At 47.1% G+C, this 19,910-nt stretch overlaps 1 protein-coding gene across 5 annotated transcripts in view; it reads right to left on the reverse strand.

Annotated features, from left to right (window-relative positions):
* The window catches only part of CRACR2A (calcium release activated channel regulator 2A), a 140,184-nt gene that overhangs the window by 33,050 nt on the left and 87,224 nt on the right, over positions 1-19,910 (reverse strand). For all 5 annotated transcript variants that reach the window (XM_023182944.3, XM_023182943.3, XM_023182940.3 and 2 more), the window contains 4 exons: positions 14,065-14,155; positions 10,819-10,914; positions 8,738-8,925; positions 3,160-3,231 (listed from right to left, as the gene is read on the reverse strand). In XM_023182944.3, the coding sequence (XP_023038712.1) occupies positions 3,160-3,231; positions 8,738-8,925; positions 10,819-10,914; positions 14,065-14,155 (447 nt within the window). The remainder of the gene's footprint in view (positions 1-3,159; positions 3,232-8,737; positions 8,926-10,818; positions 10,915-14,064; positions 14,156-19,910) is intronic.

Below are 19,910 nucleotides of genomic sequence, written 5' to 3' on the forward strand. Positions count from 1 at the left end.
GGTAAGTAGTTAGGAGATGAAGCCAGAGAAAAAGTGGATGGTGGTCAGGACCTGTCTCTTCACAGCCCTGTGGGCCACTGTATGAACTTTGATTTTTACTCCAAATGAGATATGAAGCCAAGGGGCTGGGGGTGGTGAGGGTGAGGCAGCTGGCAAAGGAATGTCAAGATCTGGCTCCAGTTTTCAAAGGATCCCTCTGGATGTGGTGCTAAGAATAGACTGCTGGGGGCAAGTGTGGGGCCCTGACACTTGAGGAATATTTTTAGTAACATGGAGGTCACTGGCCACTGGGGTAAAGAACTGTTTTTGTGGAACAGCAGGGGGGAAAAGGCCTGATTGGTGGGTTGAGAATGTGAAGAAAAGGAGTGGAGACAGTGAATGTAAACAATTCTTCTGAACATTTCGCTGTAAAGGGGTTGAAGAAATGGCAAGTAGCTGGGTGGGGAAGTGAGGACAAGAGATGTTAGACAAGAAACATTAGAGTACATTTGTAGGTCTCTTCAAAAGAGATAAAACTGACAATGGAGGAGAGAAAGAACTAACGCTGGAACAGTCCTTGAGGAGCCAGGAAGGGACAGGCTCTAATTCTAGAGTGTGAGTTGGGCACAGGGGTTGGGGATGGCCTCTGTGACGAGCATGGGGAGTACATCCACCTTAACAGAGAAGAAGGCAGAGACACGGGCATGGGAGGAAGCTCTTATCGAACGGTTCCAGCTGTGAAACAGGAGCAAGCGTGAGGATGGAAAAGGAGGAGTCTTTTTTCCAGGACTCAAAGTAGGAGCAGTTGGGAAAGTGAGTTGACTGGGTCTGCTGTGCGACTGCGGAATGCACTTGGGGTTCACAACTGGGAATTTCATCCATTAACACAAGAGGTGGAGAGGGCAGGCCAGATGACCTCAAAGTGCTTAGCAGTTTTGTGATTCTATGACTCTTCTGGCCAGTGGCCTCTGAACAAACCTATACTTCCGAAGGGAAAGGGAGGGCACAGCCATGGTTAGGCCCTAATCATCATAACGCTGCCATTTATGGGGGCACTTACTGTGGGCCAGGCGCTCTGCTAAGTGTATTGTACACCATAGAAAGAGATTTTAGGTGGGGCCTGAGGAGTCACCACCAGGGCAACTGACTTCCAATTCCGCCAGTCTTGCAGAAAACATTAGGAATGTGCCAGGGTTGTTTTCAGTTACCTGCATGGGGTGAGCAGGCAGGCACACAGCCAGGGTCTTCAAAACAAGTCAGGAGGGACATGGAGGTTATTTTACAAGTCCTGAGAATGGCAAAGTGAGGTGCTCATGCCAAGTGAGGGCACTCGGCACGGAGCTGTGAGTTAGCACCCTTGCACCTGAGCGAGGACCTTGGGAGACCCGGAAAGTCCCACCATTTTTGGAAAGCATGCTGCGTTGTTTCTTCCTTTGTGGCTTCCTGTTTTATGGGGATGTGGCCATCCCCATACAGAAGCCTCAGTATTTAAAGAAACGTATCTGCTTTTGTTCACATCGCTGCTCTGCTGTGATTCCTACTCACGAGTATCATCCTATTCTCAAAAGAACCCTGTAAGCTAGGCACGCGAAAATTAAGACTCGGAATGGTTAAGTCAACTGCCCAAGGTCACACAGCTAATGAGAGGAAGTGCTGGGTTTTGAATCAGATCCAGCTTCAAAGTGCTTGTTCCTAATCAAGTGCCCTGAAATTGCTCGTGTTTGCACCCACTGTCCTTCGGATGGCGGCCCTTCTCACCCCGTCACACCCCAGCTGTCGTCCTGATTCCACTGCCACCCCATCCCTGCCCCCCCCAATATTCCCGCTGTCCCCCACCCCCACCGCAGCATTCTCTCTCCCTTGATTCCTGGTGGTTTCACTGTGAAGGAGAGATCTGCCATGAGGCCTTGCCTCCACCTCTCAGCTTTCATTAGCCAGCGAGACTTAAGCTGGGTAACCCTGCATCAATGGCACAGAAAGGTCTCAGTCCCTTTGTGATTCTGCACAAATGCTAGCCTCCATTAAAAAGACCCGTAAGTATTTGTAGAGAGCTGCCTTGTCATTCTCCCCTGTGCATTCTCTTTGAATCTACCCTTTCATTTTTTCCTAAATGCGATAGAAAAAAAAGACCCCAAACTTGTCCTTATACATTTTGTTCTCTTCCTTTTACTAAAGCCTTCCTAAGAATCAAGACCTTCTCGCAAATGGATTACAACTTGGTCACCTAAGAACCCCCTTGCGTGTTCCCTGGCTCTGGAGGCCTGACCGAATCATGTATTGAGCACAGTCAATCTGCAACGCATTCAGGTTGAAGCACTTTTCCATTTGGTAGCATCATAGACACCAGACAGAGTGAGCACTCCTTGCTTTCACAAAAACAAAAACCTTCATAACATAACTGGGAAGTGATTCCAAACCACTTGCACTTCAAAAATCAGAACCCAAAGTCCTTCTGTTTCCTCACCATTCCCCAAGAGGTGCCCAGCCGGCAGTGACTTACAAACATCACGGGCAACATCAAAACTTCCATCTTTCCCCGCACAGGTTTGTTTTTCTGAGGAGGGGAGGGTGGTGCATGTTCCAGACCAGTCAACTGTGAATTTATTGCCGGGGGTCTCTGAAGGCTGAGGAAGCTTTTTCTTGGTGCTCTGTTTGCGATTCATTTACTCATTCAACAAACATGAACAGAACGCAGACGACTTACGGATTTCCATTCTGGCCCTATCAGCGAGGAGCTGCGTTGCCTGTGGTAAATTACCTCATTCATCGAAGATCAACTTCCCCGTCAGTTAATTCCTGTGAACTAACCGCCCTACTCACCTAACAGTTTGCTGAAGATGAAAGAGATAATATTTCTGGCATAGATTAAATGCTCAATAAAACCCAGCTCCGCTCCCATGTGATCCAGTACCAAGCATGGTCCTATGAGGGACTCAGAAGAGTGGGGCAGAGCCTCCCCACCAGGAGGAATAAACTGGATATGGGCACATGCGTAAATGGACCAAACATAACACAGTGGCTACTCAGTGGTCCAAACACTGCGGTGGGAACCAAGGGAATGAGGGCGCTCTCCGCAGGCATATTTTTCCAGCACGTAGGCAAGGATGACCCTCAGACTGGTCCTTCCGACCCCAGGCTTCTGGGAAGTGCTCTCAGCACAGGCAGTGCCCACCGACGCACCTTAGGAAATCCAGCTGCTTGAGGAGCCCGGCCTTCTCGCGCTGTAGACTCTCCGTCACACGGTACACTTCCCTGAGGAGGAGGCAAACACATTGCGGTGAGCTCCCAGGTGGAAGCCGGATGCCCAGACCCCTCATGCTGGAGACTGGCAGGCGATGGCGCGCTGGGGATGGAGGGCACTGGAGGAACGTGGCCTTCTCTTGGAGAGCTCCTATGGTATGTAAGTGCTTTGGGCATTGCATGTGCCCAATTTGGGAGGTGAACTTATCCTCAATTTATAGACTCTGACCATCAGAGAAGTCTGCTAAGTCTTTGCAGTTCACACAGACAATCCGTGACTGAACCAGGGTCCCCTCCTACCCCTAGACCCAGCTCGTTCCACAGCCACTTCACATGTCACCTAAGAATAGGCTGGATGGTCACTAAAGAGTCTGTCCAGGCTCCAAACTGCCCTATCCTATCCAGACTTCAGGGAATTAGAATCAAAATTCTTCCTCAGCCAGATCTTGAAGGGTGAGAGCAGAATTGGTATTACCTTCCCTCCCATGCTCGCCCCACCCAGAGGCTGGAGCGGTAGGCTTTTAGGAGTTCTGGAAGAACCACCTTTTCTTTCCCACCTTCCTCCCAAAGTCCCCAGATATCTGGACTTTTCACTATTGGGCATTCATTTCTCTGACTTATGATCCAGCTGTAATGCAGAGATTGAATGTATCTATTATAACCATTTATATCACTGTGCAAACGCGTTAATTGTAACAGGAGTTGTGAGGAAGGGGAGAGAGAAGCAGGGAGGCTGTGAATCAGGGCAACTAGAGGGCAACTCAGGTGGGGAGGTAAGGGCTGTATCTGGTTTGTTTACATTGATATCCTCGACACAGCGCCTGGCTTGGAGGTGTAATCAGCAAATAGGTGGGGGAAGAAAGAAAAGAGAGACTAAAAGAGGTGAGGGGGAGCAAAGAAGGAAGAAAGGGAGGGAAGGAGGAAGAGAGGAAGGAAAGAATGAAGGAAGGAGGAAAAGAAGGAAGAATAAAAGAGGAAGGAAGGATGGGGTAATTGGGGAGGTCTTCAGCATCACTCAGGGAAGAAAGGAAAGGAAAAAAATAAGAAATCGGGTGATATTGGGAAACTGGCTTAACTTCACAATTCTGTCTTCATTTTTCCTTCTCTGTTCTATACCATGCTTTAGACAATTTTTAATCGCTCTCCGATCTTACTACAAGGGTCTATAGTTCCACGTTGCCAAAGTGCAGCACAGCTTTTCACATAGGGAGCATCTTGCAAGTTGATACAGGCATCACTTCCCATGGGCTGTCAGGGCTGCCAGGCTGTGCACACACTGGGCTGGGCAAGGACCCCTCTGCCACCCCATCAATCTCATTACTGAGCTGGCAAAAACAGCACCAACATGCTGGTCCACAGGACTCTCCTGCCAAGCTCCTAATAACCTGATTCCTTCAGCATGATGTTTCTCTTTTCCCCATTTTATAGAATAATTGTAAAGTCAATTTACAGCAATAAGAGGCTGAATGAAATTCTAAGTTCAACTCAGACAATTCCAATTAAGCAACAAACCTTCTCTGGCTCCTGCAGAGATGTAAATTCTTGGCATTTTATTACCGATTATATTTAATTTCAACTTGTAGAAAAACAATGTATTTCCCGTCATCCAAACTGGGTCTCTAAACCCCTGTCCGGGACACTGCTCTGATGAGCGCTCTGTGAGCAGAGCTGCCCGCTCCCGACTCCGGGCCCTGGGAGCTGAAGATCCTGGTGCTGTACTTTAGGGTCCCCCCACCCCACCCTGTGTCCTGCCTCTCCAGGGGTGACCAGGAGCTCACAGCTTTTCCTCTGCTCAGGAAAATCATTCACCAGGGACTTAAGGTTTGGGTTCTTACAGAGTGTTTTACCAAATAGCCAGTTCCCAAATTCGAAGTCTTCTCTGGCTCTGCATACACAGCACCAGTGACCATCAGAGCTATATATACACACGTTTGTATTAGCAATACATGTGAACACATGTACTGTTCTGTTTGTCTAGTAAACATATATCTGCTTGGATATTTGTACATCCATATATACACACATATATTCAGAAATATATTTTTGTGTCAACAAAAGAAAGGCACTTCTGAAAAAAAAGACACTCAGATATCTGACTGAATGACCTCTAAAGGCCTTCTAACCTAGAGGTTCTAAAAGTGTATACATGGGTAATATGTAAACTGAAAGAGAAAGAACCTGCAGTTGTTTGGAGTGGTAATTGGTGAGGCGTTGATGGTTACCCTTAGGGGAACTGCTGTTGGCTTTGTTTTAGGGGAGGGATGAGCTATGGAGCACTTCACAAGACATATTGTCAAGTGAAAAATGTAAATACAGAACAGTATGCTTAGTATGCTACTGTTTTATAAAGGAAAAGTGTGTGTGTGTGCATGCGTGTGCACGTGTGTGCACGCACATATATGTGTCTGTGCCTGCATATACACACAGCATACTCTGAAAGGATCCACAAGAAACCATGACCAGTGGCTCTGATGACTGCAGATCGGGGCCGTGTCGGGGCCACAGACTTCTTTTTGAGCATATAACCTTTTGTGCCTTTTGAATTGCGTGCCTTGTCATAACTACTTACTCAAAATAAAAGTTAATTAAAAAATAAACAGGGAGTTGCTGCTTCTCTGCTGACCTTCAACTTTACATTACCTCTCTGCTGGATAGTTCTTTCTTTATCTCATTTTAAAATCTACTTCCGCTACCTTGAGCATCTTCAGAGATCAGGAAAATTAATTTTGCCTGTTCAGAATTCTTGCTGATCAGTGACTAAGCCTGTTTACCTCCCAGCTCCACCCTTTCCTCTCCCAGCTGCTCTGCAGCAGCACGAGGCAGCAAGACCCTGTCGGAGAGCCCGGGACTATCAGGAGAACCGGGCTCCGTCCCTGTTATCCAGCACTAACTAGCTGCATGGCTTTGGGCCCATCACTATACCTCTCTGAGCCTCAGTCTCTTCATGTATAAAATGAGTGTGAGTCACTGCGCCTGGTCCAGGATGATTTAAAGATCAAATAGAGGATGTCAAATGATCGACATAAGTGAGATATACTGAATGCCCAGCATGGTACTTAGCACAGAATAAATGTTTGCCAAATGAAGAAGTCATTGACTATATGGATAAATGAATATACAAATAAACAAATGAGAGTCCTCTGCCCTGAGCCTCAGAGTACATTTGTTGTAAAACCTAAGACTACCAAGACAAGATAAATGACTGATTCCTCAGGGACTCCTCCAGGTGAACCAGAGCATCAAAGTCCTCTCCATCTGCCGGTCTGCAACCCTACTCCATGGAGAACAAGCTAAGCCTCTCGCTGCACTGCTCTCCCGGCCTCCCTGGATGGCACATGCTCTCCAGGCCCCAGCATGCTTCCCGGCTACACAAGAAACTTCAAGCTTCTTGAATACAAGTTGTGAAGGTTCTGGAGTCCTATTTCTCTCTTCCTCCCAATCCTCCCTCCCTCCCTCTTTTTCAATTCCCAGCCTCCAGAGATTGTGTCTCTGGCTTGGTTAATTAAGATAAGACTTCAGAAAGCTTTGAATCCTCATGCTGTGATGTGATGCTCCAGCACTGGGTGTTTATTTCCATTTGCTGTTCTAATGCTTGTGCCTTCAGATGTTTGTTGCTTTTAGAGCTTGACTGAATTTTAAGAGCCTGCATCCTTAATTCTGTTTGTAAAGCTAAATGCCTGTACCTTGTTGACCTGTTCTCAGTGAGGAGGAACTGATTTTGCTTGTTCACAATGAAATATGTTGTCCTTCCACAATTGGTCATCCAAGAATTGGGATGGAGGGGCTTAATTTAAGTCAGCTACTTGGGAGCTCTTTGTTTTTGTTTTGTTTTAACTGGAGACATCTTACTAGGGTGAAATTTCCAGCCCAAACACGTCTCCTTCCTTTTACCCCAGGCAATTAGCGCCAAATGGTACAGGATTCCACATAGAGGTCAAACCAGCACAGCAGTTTTATGTAGGCCTGTGGACCAAAATCCTGCCAGCAGCCACCCAGAGTGAGCACCTCCACTTCTGAACAAGGGGAGTTAACATCTATAAAACAAGTTCTGGTACGTAGCACTGCCCTTTTCCCTAAAATCACACTTTCAGTACTACCTGGTACCTTCCAGGATCAGGCACACAATTACTTTTTTCAGAATAAATGAATGAATGAAGAGTGCATGAACGAATGTGTGAGTAAATGAGAGCCAGTCCGACTCTTGTAAGAGTATTTTCTGCAGGCTTGTTATTCTCTAGGGAAAATCGGCAAGATGTGTGTAACTCTTGGCATGTTGGGATAGTTACTTAAACCTCTGAACCTTAGTTTCCTCCTCGATAATAGCAGAACCTGCCACACCAGGAATTTTTTTTTTCTTTTCTTTTTTTTTTTTTTTTTTGAGTCAGAGTCTTGCTCTGTCACCCAGGCTGGAGTACAATGGCACGATCTCGGCTCACTGTAACCTCTGCCTCCCAGGTTCAAGCTGTTCTCCTGCCTCAGCCTCCTGAGTAGCTGAGACTATAGGCATGTACCACCATGCCCAGCTAATTTTTGTGTTTTTAATAGAGATAGGGTTTCATCATGTTGGTCAGGCTGGTCTCGAACTCCTGACCTCGTGATCTGCCACCTCGGTCTCCCAAAGTGCTGGGATTACAGGTGTGAGCCACCACGCCTGGCCCAGGATGATTTAAAGATCATATAGAGGATGTCAGATGGTCAACATACGTGAGATATATTGAATGCCCAGCATGGTACCTAGCGCAGAATAAATGTTTGCCAAATGAAGAAGTCATTGACTATATGGATACATGAATATACAAATAAACAAAGGAGAGTCCTCTGCCCTGAGCCTCAGAGTACATTTGTTGTAAAACCTAAGACTACCAAGACAAGATAAATGGCTGATTCTTCAGGGACTCCTCCAGCTTAAGGTGCAGACCCAGGCTTGATTCTGCCTCGGTGTGCCTCTGCCTAGTAAACTAACCCCCATGGTTGGACACCATTGGCAGGTCGGGCCCTGAGAGATGTGGGTTCCCCCTACTGGGACCACACAGTTGAATCTGAGGAACATGGTGAAAAAAATGGGCAGAGATGGACAGGCGAGTCCAGGACAGTGACACATGCCCCATCAGATCACATGCTGATCCCGGAAGCCTTCCTGCTTCCCTCTGGTCCCCCTTGGCCTCCCAGGTCTCTACACGACGACAGTTACCTAGGGTCTGTCTGTTCACTCAGCATTTGCCCATAGACTCCCTCATATTTGTTTGTGGAAAAACATGTCTTTCTAATCACAGAATGCATTTTCTGAGAACAGGGCTGTGCATTTCTTGTCAATCCTAGGCAATGCTAGACACAGAACTGGTCTGCTTAACAGGGTCAGAATCCTAGAAGAGTGTTAGAAGAGTCTCAGGGAGCCACAAGCCCAAATCCACATTTCACAGGCCAGGAGACAGGGTCTCTGAGCGGCGAGGGGACACGCCCATAGTGGGGGGGGGGGGTGCTGGAGGACAGCAGAGGAGTGGACAAAGGCTGGACTCACATCTCCTTCTCCTGGTGGAGTTTGCAGGCCTCTTGCTGAAGGCTTTCCAGCTGCTGCTGAGCATCCTGGAGCTCCCAGGAGGTCCGCTCCAGCTCCCGGGCTAGCTCCTGGTTGGTGAGTTTCAGCTTGGTATTCTCAGCTTTGGTCTCATGCTTGTCATGATGCAGGGCCGTGCACTGACCTTCCAGCTGCAAAGGCATGGGGAGCAGAGGGGAATGAGGAGTGACCACCACCTTCAGGAGGGTCTGCCCTGGCCTCACCTTGCTTTCCCCGCTTGGCAGGCAGGAACCGTCACTGCCACCCCTCACCGGCCTCAAGCCTAAATCAGCATTGTCCTCGCCTCAGTTCACACATATACACTCCTCTAGGCAGGAAGGAGCTTTCAGAGCACATCTCGTCTCTCCCCTGTCTCCACACAGGATCACTAAATAGTCCAGGAGGAACTGCTCCACTCAGAAAGACCACTAACAAAGGAACTTCCACAGCCCATCCGTGTGAATGGCCTTGAGATCTAACCTAAATCCGTCTTGTTGTCCTTTAAGCCAATTTCTTTTCCTTGGTCCTTGATGGAGAAGGGGAACAGCTAAATGGCCTGCTTCATAAAACCATCCTTCCCAATTTCGCACGCTGATAGTAAATCTATATATTCCCTTTTCTCCTCTCAACTCCAATTCCATCAATCTAGAGAAGCTTTTAAGGGTAGCCAGAAGCCCTGAAAATTCTTAGGAAATTACTAAAACAGTTCAAACAGAACATAGACCTTTTCTATGTCTTGAAAGTAACTAAAAACCTTGCATTTTTATAGCTTCAGCTTTTCTTGGCTGTTGATTATGTGCAGAGCTTCCAATCCTCTCACCAGAGCAAGAATCAAACCAAGGTACATATATCATAATAAATTTAGTTTAATGAATGTGGCCAGTAAGGAGAGGAAGAAGTAACAACAAGGAATTTGGTGTGATTCTCAAGAGGCTCCTGTGTAATCAGGCAAGCATGCAGTAATTAAATCGAGTGGCAATCATTCATTTGAGGGATAAATCTAATTGCTAGGAACTTAATGCATAATAGAGAGGAAGAGAAGGAGTAGGAGAAGCAAGGTACAACTGTGGATGGGGAAACGGGGAGGCAGCTGGCAGTTCCCGGAGTAGAAATCGTCTTGCTGCAGAAGGAAAGAGACCTAAATTCATAGCTTGGGTAGCAGCAGCAGTGGAACAGTCTCTTGTCTTAGCAGGGCTGTCTTCAAGTAGATTTTAATGTGCTGCTAAAAATAACCCTCTCTATTGAAATGGAAGCAACGTGTCCTGGTCTGTCCAGAGCTGGATTCCTTCCAGCACCAGGCACAACAAAACAGGAGGCCAGTGGCACGCTAGCCTATCTCCCTCAGGAGCCCTTGCTAAGGAGTGGAGGCCACTAAGTGGGAGGCTTGCCTAGGCAGTCAGTCTTGCTGGGGTCATTAGCCAGGCACTCCCAGCCATAGAGACACTGCCCTGCAGAGCGCACCACCCAGCCTGCCTCCTGGAGGCTCAGGTACATCAGAGAGGAGTGCCTGGTGTCTGCATTCTTCCTGCAGGGATGGGAGTAGCCACAGAGGATGCCAATGACCCTGTCCAGGCACCACACAACCAGGGAAGAGACAGGCTGACTTTGGAAGCACCTGTTCCAGTAGAGGTATCCATGACCATTCTGGAGGGAAGAAACTTATCTGTAGCCTCCCCCCAAATATCGTGGTAGACAATGTCTGTTGTACCTCAGCATTCCCCTCTTTTCTTATACAGGAGGCAGGAAACAAATTCCAGTTTTGGCATTCTTGTGGCTCCTGGGTATAATTATAGGAACACGTCTGCAGATACCTCATGGGGGAATGCTTGGCAACTTTTCCAAGTTAAACACCTGGTATTGGAGAAGTAAAGGTTTTATCTTGTGATCACCTGTGATTTTAAATGCTATCTTTTGTACCACTAAATCGTTCTTCTCAGGTTAAAAAAATCAAAAGTCCTTAAGTGAATGGCAGGGAAGGTGGGCAAGAGGCAGAGGAAAGGATGGAGTCAAAAGCCAGGTACTCTGAGGCCATGACAGCAACATACCCTTTTCTGCTTCTGGGTGAGCTGCTCCAGCTCCTGTTCCTTACATAACAGTTTCTGCTCCAGCTCTTGACTGCGGGCTTGAAACCTCTCTGTGTCCTGCCAAGCCAGAAAGAGGGATACACAGGACCCAAATGTAGCACCCCTGGGTTACAGACTTTTTTCCCACCTTGAATCTCCTCCACATCAAAACACATCCTATTAGACCATGGGGCTTTTCCCATAGCACTGCAGGGCTCTGGTAACCTGCCTGCCCCATCAGGCAGGACCAAATGAGACAGAGATAGTGCAAGCACTTAGTGAGGCAGGATGCCAACTCCCAGCAAGCATGGCCATGTCCAGTGACTGTGCACCGCCACCCTCCTCTCCACCAAAAAAAGGAGCAGTGTCAGCCAGTGGCGGAATACTGAACGGGGAGAGTTGGGGCCTGAGTTCAAACATCAGGCCTTGGTCTCCTCATGTGCAAACTGGGGGAGGCAGAGGACCCCTCGTACGCCTTCCGACCTGGATACGCTGTTCGAGGTTGGGCACTGCCATCGGATCCCTTAACTTGGCCTCACTCTGGAAACACACGGCCATTACCTGTTCCTCTTGAGGGTCTAAGTTCATATTTTCCCACTGTGATTGAAGTCTCCTGGGCCCTGCTCCTCAGGATGTTTTAATATCTGCTCCTTCCCTAGGCTGGGCTTTCCCCACAGAGAGGTGCTGAAGCAGGTGAGACGGGGCCTGGCTGTGGGATGAGGAGGACAGTGTGTGGGCCGTCGGGTGCCTGATGCTCTCAGCAGAGCCAGACCTGTGGTGTAAGGGCCCTGAGCCGAGCGGGACACAACTTGGGTTCTGGCCCCGGCTTCACCCAACTAACTTGCTTCATTCTTCTGGATCACTGTTTGTTCACAGAATAGAAACAAAAATACCCATGCCATCTGCAGCACTCCACTTGCCTGAAGGCAGAATGGAGGTACAACATGTGCAGGAAGAGAAGAAACCATTGTAATTGCCATATAACTCACTACCGGAGCCCCCTGGGGTTCCTGAGATACGGAAGGACTCTTTCCCAAGGAGGACAGCGTGGGATGCTGCACTAGACGGGTGTCCTGGCATGACAGTGGCTGCAGCACGGTGGTGGAACACGGCCCCCTCGGGCCAGAGGCCTTTGGACACCTCCACTCAAAGGCTCAGGATGCTTCCTTGTGCATCCTCTGTTGATGTTACCAGGTTCTTCTGCCCATTTTTAGGCAGGTAAATGGGCAGAAGAACCACAGGGACAGCCTGTGATTATCCTCATGTTAACCACATGAATGGCAGAGGTACGATCTGACCAGACAGCACCTGCTTCCAACATTTGCTTCCAGAGAATCAGCCCCAGAGAATCTGCCTCCTTCAGCTTGGCTACTGCTCCCCGTGAAAAATGCTGGGAGCAGCGAGAGGCTCCAGGATCCCCGTGATGATGTGGCTGCACCCACAATGGGTCTACAGAGCATCCTCACAATGCACCAGGACAGAGCGTCGAGGTGGTCTGGCATCACATCCTGGGGTTGGAAGGTGCAAGTGATTAGGTACTTCCTTCACGGTCAGACAAACTGATAAGTGTCAAGCCAGGATCCAAACTCTGGTCCGAGGGTTCAGCCTTTTCCGTGATGTCAGAAACTGCAGCACCACTATCCTTGATCTATCGCCAGGCAAAAGCCTTTGTATCTAATGGCTTAATAGTGCTGCAAAAACATCTGAGCAGTTTCCACGTTCATGCAAACGGCATAAATCTAAGCACTGCGCTTTAAAGGCATTTGGTGTCAAGAAGGGAGGAGGAGGGAGCAGAAGGGGACAGGGAGGCTGGATCACCTGCAGTGACGCAAACTTGTCCTTGAATTTTTTTCCTGTGACCTCTGCCCTTGCCCATCCCCCATGCCCTGGCCCAGCATTTGCTTCTGAAATCGCGTCTTTTCCTTTAGCTAGGACCTCTGACCCGTAGTCATGGCCCGGGCAGAGGGGACAAGATGCTGCACGGAGCTCAGCCTCTCTGTGCAGGGTGTCATTTGGGATAAAGGCGGTGACTGTCCTATGGCAGGGAGGTGGGGTGGGGAGCTGCTGTTCTCAGAAACGATTTTGGGGTCTGCTGGTGAGAAGTATGTGAGTTCTGTCTGCCATCAACCAGGTTGAGGGGCAGGAGCAGCCAGAATGCTTTCAGGCTCTCCGAGAGGGAGCAGGCCTGGAAATGCTGACAAGCCTCCAGAGGGCGCTAGTTGGAGGACATGACCAGATTTTCTTGAAAAGCGTTCGGATTTTCTTGAAAAGCGTTTGAATGACATCTGTGATAATAAACGGAACAGTGGTGTTGATAATCTGAGGCAGCACAAAACTTAAAATTGGTTTAAGAGAAGGGGTTGTGATAACAGTCAGGCTTAGTGCTGAGCGGCAAGGGAAGCTGCCATCTAAGATCAAAGTCTTTTCTGCTGAGAATCCACCAAGTAGATAGCCCCAAAATGGGTGCTAGAGAGTTCTCTGACGCTTTTTTTTTAAAAAAAATTTAGTTTTATGAACATGTTTATAGAAGGATCCTGCTTACCTTGGCAAAGAAGAGGATTTTGCCAATCCTGACTTCTTGAGACAAATGGCAGGGCTTGGGAAGCGGGGGATAAGGGTCAGACCAGGAAGAGGGAAGGCAGTTATCCATTTCCTCCATGGTCTCTCTGGAAGGTGGGATTGATCTGTTTTTTCTTGGCTATGAAATTTTCCATGTGCCGAAGGGTAAAGGATGGGTAGCACAGGCGCTAACGCTTGTCCACTTAGGAGAGCTGCTGGGCACAGGGTGAACTGGGCTGGTGCATTTGGGTGGGCCTGCCATATAAATCTAGGAACAGTCAATGTCAGATCAAATTTAACAGAGAAAGCATGAACCTCCATCCTTTCATTCATTCACTTATTCATTCATTCATTTAACAAATATTTGTTGAGCACCTGGTATGTTCCAGGCATTGTCTATGTGCTGAGGATACCTTAGTTAATAAAAGATAAAAATCTCTGCTCTTTTGCAACTTATATGTTAGCAGGAGAAGATAGACACTCAATGAAAATAAACAAGGATATTACATGTCCTGTGTGAAGGTGATAAATGCCTTGAAAAAAACAATACAGCAGAGAAAGAGGGAATCAACAGTGCACGGATGGAGGCACCACAATCTTAAACTTGGGGGAGACAGAGCAGATATGTCAAGCTGGCCTCAGAGCCAAGCCTGGGGAGTGCACACTTACCTTCAGGAGAAACTGCTCCTTCTCACTTTTGATTTGCTGTTCCATCTCCTCATAGAGATGCTGGATTTCTTCATCATAAGCAGCAATTTTCCTACAGAGGTGGCAAAAGGAGAGTCTGCACTGAGGTTCCCCTATCCCACAGCGATAGCTCCTGGAGCTCAGACACCAGTCCCCCGCTCTGGAGCTGTGGGTGTGGGGGTGACAGCATCGGTCAGGTCAGTCAAGGCTACAAGATCAGTCCCTCAGGATCAGCTAACCCGACAAGGGATGCAGACCACAGAGGCCTTGTGGCACCTGCCCCTGCAACTGGTAGGTTTCACGTGGCCTCTCCTCCTCCCATCCCCCAGCCATCACTCCTAGATGATCCCTGTGCTCCTCGGTGAAGTTTCCCTGGACCATCTCCCTTTATTGTACTTTATTTCAACACAAGCCCACAGGCCTCTGCCAGACGTATCATCCCTGTTCCCGCGGAGCCCCACGCTCATAGACTATATGAAGTTGCATTGTGTGGGTTTCTTTCCTGTTCTGTTTCCTGGTTTATCTTGTCCCTGTTTGCATGCTTTCTCTCTGCCTGTTCACATCAGGACCCTCTATCACTGCACTCTCAGAGGACTCTCCCTGTATGCTTGAGTTTGTGCGATCCATGTTTCTCATGAGATTCTCAAGAGACTCCATGATGATGACAACAAGAGCTACCACACCCCCCACCACAAAGCAAAAGGCACAATGTCTAGTGCCCGTGCCATCTCAGGCTCCAGGGCACAAGCAGACAGTGCGAGACAGGCGAGGCTGGTTGGAGGATGGCGATGACAATGAGATGTCCTCATCCCCACTCTTCTTCTCAGCATCCTCTCCCCACTCTTTCCTCTTCCCACCCAGAAAGTGAGCACCTAGGCACTCTGCTCCTACGGGGAGATGAAGACAAACACAGCTATGGGGACAAGGTTTGTAGGTCATCCCCAGGGATGACCCTTTTCTGTTTCTCCCTCTCCCCATGATACATCCAACTTCCAATGCCCCTCCAAATTCAAACAGGAAAGATCCGGTATTAGCATTGGAACTGAAACTGGGAGTTATCACACTGAATTATTGACATTCCCAGGTAGTTGCATTTTCATACCTTTTTTGCTGACCATGCAGTGAAAGACCCTTTCTGTGGCTCCTACTCCCGATCCTCTCCCTATCCTGTTCAGGAAACTCCAGGCTCTGTGAACAGGCTAATGTGGCTCTCAAGACCTGTTTTGAACATGCAACACACACACACACACTTGACCCCTGCCATTCTAAACTTAAATGATGGCAAGCCCACTGTGCCCTTTATTTAAGAGACTTCAATAATTGAAGTTCTCAATTTTAAGAAGTACTAGGAAGATTTCTGAACTGAACATCAAGGATGGGAATATATTTATTCCCCTGAGCCCTCCATCATATTAACCCCTACCTCCCATGTCCACTTGGGCCTCCAATCCAGGACCAGACCTTCTCTGCTGTCCAAGGCTTTGCCACAGCCCAATTTCTGCCCCTTTCTCACCTGCCACCTGTTGGGAGAGCATATGCACCACGTGCACAGGGGAGCAATGAACAGGAGTCATTTTGATTGGCATCATCCTTCCAGCTTTACAGAAACCACAAATCTGACCCAGACAAAGGAACAATGTGTGAGACTCCATGGTCAGGGACATTCATCACAGAGCACAGCCTTGGAGTTGCCTTGCTTGGCTGCACCCCCAAGACCAGAAACTTGATTTTGGGTGACTGTACATTGCCTTGCTTGGCTGCACCCCCAAGACCAGAAACTTGATTTTGGGTGACTGTACATTAACGGCCCAGGGTGGGCTCAGCAAGAGATGACAGTCCTCCCAGACCTTCGCAAGCCGGGACCCTGTCTTTATGGATACGTCCTGCATCCCTTACTCTTTTTGGCTGAGTAAGAAATCTCTTCTTGTTAAATGACTGATGTTTGGGATGGTTTCTTTTGCTCTGAGTTAACTCATAAGAATTAAAACAAAATCTTGGAGGAAAAGTAACGAAAAAGGCTCATGCTATTGACCCTGATACTTCAGTGACAGAAGCAGATACAGTTTGAAGGAACTTTCAGAAAGCAAGATGGTTTCTCTTGGTCCCTGGAATTATCAGATGCTAGATGGTAAATGATATCAAGGAAAACTCTAGACAGAGATTCCAGCTATATAAATACTGTAAAACTAATAAAGTAAGATGAGAGAAACTTAAACATTGATTTGGCTCTGCTAAAGCAATTCATATAAAGTTATTCATATAAATGGCTTACCATTTATTTCTAATAACCATGCAGGGCATTAATTCTATAATATAATTAAGTGTGCTATATTAACTTTAATCTATGTCATATTTGATTAAATTAACACACTCTAGGTTTTTCATGCTTGCATACCAGCTTGCTGGTATGTGAATTAAGTTATTTTACAAACCACCAAAAAATAACTGGCAGGAAGATAGATACAGTGTTTGAAGAGTGCCTCCTCCTAGCCCTCACTCACAAAGGCTAGGCCTACTGCAAAGATGTCCTGGGATTCCAGGTGGGCATCCGAGATCCTGGGCCCAACCAGACTCATACATGCAACCAAGCTTTTGGAAAGCTGGCCTGCTGTGAGACTCTCCAGGCTTGAACGACTATGACAAGACTGGGTTAGAACACACTAATCCCAGGAATGGGGAAGATTAAGGTGCTGTGCATACCAGTCATGTCACTAAACCAGTGCAGGGATGAGACGACTTGCATTCGGATCCCAGAACCAGCTCCTTTCCTCAGTGTGATCTTGGGTAAGTGCTCTGACCTCCTCCCATCCTGGAATGGTACCTGCCCTGTGTTCCTCCCTACATTGTCATAAAGAACACATGAGAGTGGATGTGGAAAGTGTCAGAACCACAGAGCCCTCAGTCAATGTAAGGGATGATTTACTGTTGTCATTACAATCGTGGGCTGTGGAGGGCAAAGGGCAGTGCTCCCCAAGGGGAAGAGGGTCTTGATTTTAAGGATAAAAGACCTGCTGGGTTTGGAAAGGCTGATGCAATTGGGAAGATGAAGAAGAAATTGCTTAGTCAATAAAAGTGCCTGTCAAACCAATCCATGAGAGACCCAGACTGTGTGTGAGCAGGAGCCAGGAGCCAGGAGCCCGTGTCTGCAGGAGCCCTGCAGTGGCTGCGCGGGCAGTGGCAGCAAGAGATACTAAAAAGATGTGCACATACGGTGAGTCACCTTCAGCAAGGCTTGCCATATTCCACCATCAGGGGAAAGAGACAACTCATCATGTTTGCTCATCTGGGGAAAGAGACAACTCATCATATACATCCTTGTTGCCACAATTTTTAAAACCACTTATATTGCCTAATGCATATAAACAGACTTTGAAGTCTTCTCTGTGAAGATTTTGCCATCTCCAACCCTCATGACCCGTTCTCTGAACTCTGATGACAGCAGATGTCTTCATTTGATCATTTAACAATTAATCTTAAATAGTCCTGAACAACTGTTTCATTTGGGTTCGTGTTGTCTCAATTAGATTATAAACACGCAGGCATTTATGTCACCTGCAGGGCCTGAACTCAAAATGTTAATGCCAAAAACCTGTAAAAACTCAATTTACAATTTTGGGTACCAAACTCAGAAGCTCATGGACCATTTTGAGGGAACACTAGATACCATGTGAGTTAAAGAACTTCAGAGTTGGAAGGTTTGTCTGATCTAACTACCTGTTTCTCTGGTGTTAAAAATCTTGTGACAATACCATGTCAAGTACTTACCCAGACTAGGTTAGAATACCCCCAGTGACAGGGAACTTGCTGTTTCTCTAAGTAGTTATTTCACCTTTGGGATATTCTGGCTTACAGAAATCTGTCTTTCCATGACCTTACTCTTCTGCATAAAAGCCTTTCATGTATTTCAGAATGGCATCAAGACTTCAAGGGTTCAGGTCAAGCCTCTCCACTTCCTGCAACTGTGTCTCACGTGGATTTTTTACAAACCCCTTTACAATTCCCTTCATGCTTCTTCAAATGGGCTGCAATGATCTTTCTCAAGCTATGGGAGTGCCAAACGGAATGTCCAGTGTGTGAGTCTGATGTGTGCAGATTAGAGCTATTTCCTCTCTTGTTCCAGATGCTGCACAACTATTCATACAGCCTAAAACCCCATTAACTTTTCTTGGCAGCCACGTTACAGTGGATGTGTGCTGAACCCATTTGCCAACTACAATCTCTAAATCTCAGGTCTGTGTGATCATTTTTGTTTCAAAGATGGTACTACTGACTCGTATCTCCTCTACTTTGTGCTTCTGCCATTGGCGTTTTGAACACAGAGCAACATCTCAAATGTAATTCTGTTAGATTTCGTGTTTGCCAGTTCTAGTCCATCTTTCCAGCCCATCACTATGCTAACAGGTCTCAGTTGGTCATGTGGTGTATTCAGTGACCTTCCAAGTTTTGTTGACATTTTAAATCTTCAATCAGGATGTAGGCTAAATAATCTATAATGTTGGTTTTTGTCATTTAATGTATCTGAGAGTTATTTAAAAGGCAGTTTATTTAAAAAGGTACAGACTATTGGTTTCTAGTTATATTATATTATAGAAAGAAATGGTTTTGGAATCTATCGGTTATCTTTCCTCTGTAGCCACAAACATGACCAATTTTTGCACAACTTCTATGAGAGGGATATATATTCTATTTGTAAGGTACACAATTCTATATTCATCTCTAAAGTGTGTTCATTGATGGTTTCACATACTTTAATCTTCCACGTACTTTTGCCTGACTAATGTGTCAAATCTGAAGCAAATTTGTTAAAGTCTAAAGTCCGGTTTTTATTAAGTTTTCTTTATTTTTCCTTTATTTATTTATTTTTTTCTTTTTGAGACGGAGTCTCGCTCTGTCGCCCAGGCTGGAGTGCAGTGGCCGGATCTCAGCTCACTGCAAGCTCCGCCTCCCGAGTTCATGCCATTCTCCCACCTCAGCCTCCTGAGTAGCTGGGACTACAGGCGCCCGCCACCTCGCCCAGCTAGTTTTTTGTATTCTTTAGTAGAGACAGGGTTTCACCAGGTTAGCCAGGATAGTCTCGATCTCCTGACCTCGTGATCCGCCCGCCTTGGCTTCCCAAAGTGCTGGGATTACAGGTTTGAGCCACCGCGCCCGACCCAGTTTTCTTTATTTTTTCTAAAAGCTTCTGCCGTATGTATCTTGCTGTTGTGTTGTTTGGCGCATAAAGCTTAATATATGTTGTATCTTCTTTATGGATGGAACTTTTTTCATTACTTCAAAATATTGCCTTTTTATCTTCCTTTACTCATGCCATCGGAAAAACGTTAGACAAAATGAGGACAACAATCTGTAGCAGAGCTCTCTGAGATGTTAATTAGTGACATGTAGGCATAGCCATTCAGCCTATCTTCTCTTAGCCATTCTCAAAACACTCCTTCTGGCTGGGCACAGGGGCTCACGCTTGTAATCCCAGCACTTTGGGAGGCCAAGGCGGGCAGATCACCTGAGGTCAGGAGTTCAAGACCAGCTTGACCAACATGGAGAAACCCCCTCTCTGCTAAAAATACAAAAAGTAGCCAGGTGTGGTGGTACACGCCTGTAGCCCCAGTTACTCAGGAGGCTCAAGCAGGAGAATCACTTGAGCCCAGAAGGTGGAGGTTGCAGTGCGCCAAGATCCCACCACTGCACTCCAACCTGGGTGATAGAGTGAGACTCCGTCTCAAAACAAACAAACAAACAAACCAAAACACTTCTTGACCTGGCTCCCAGAACTCAAGTGGTATCTATTTAATTATTCCATTTTCTACTATCTGACCCTAATCATTTTGAGT

Source organism: Piliocolobus tephrosceles, chromosome 10 (genome assembly GCF_002776525.5).
Source record: "Piliocolobus tephrosceles isolate RC106 chromosome 10, ASM277652v3, whole genome shotgun sequence".
Classification (NCBI taxonomy): domain Eukaryota; kingdom Metazoa; phylum Chordata; class Mammalia; order Primates; family Cercopithecidae; genus Piliocolobus; species Piliocolobus tephrosceles.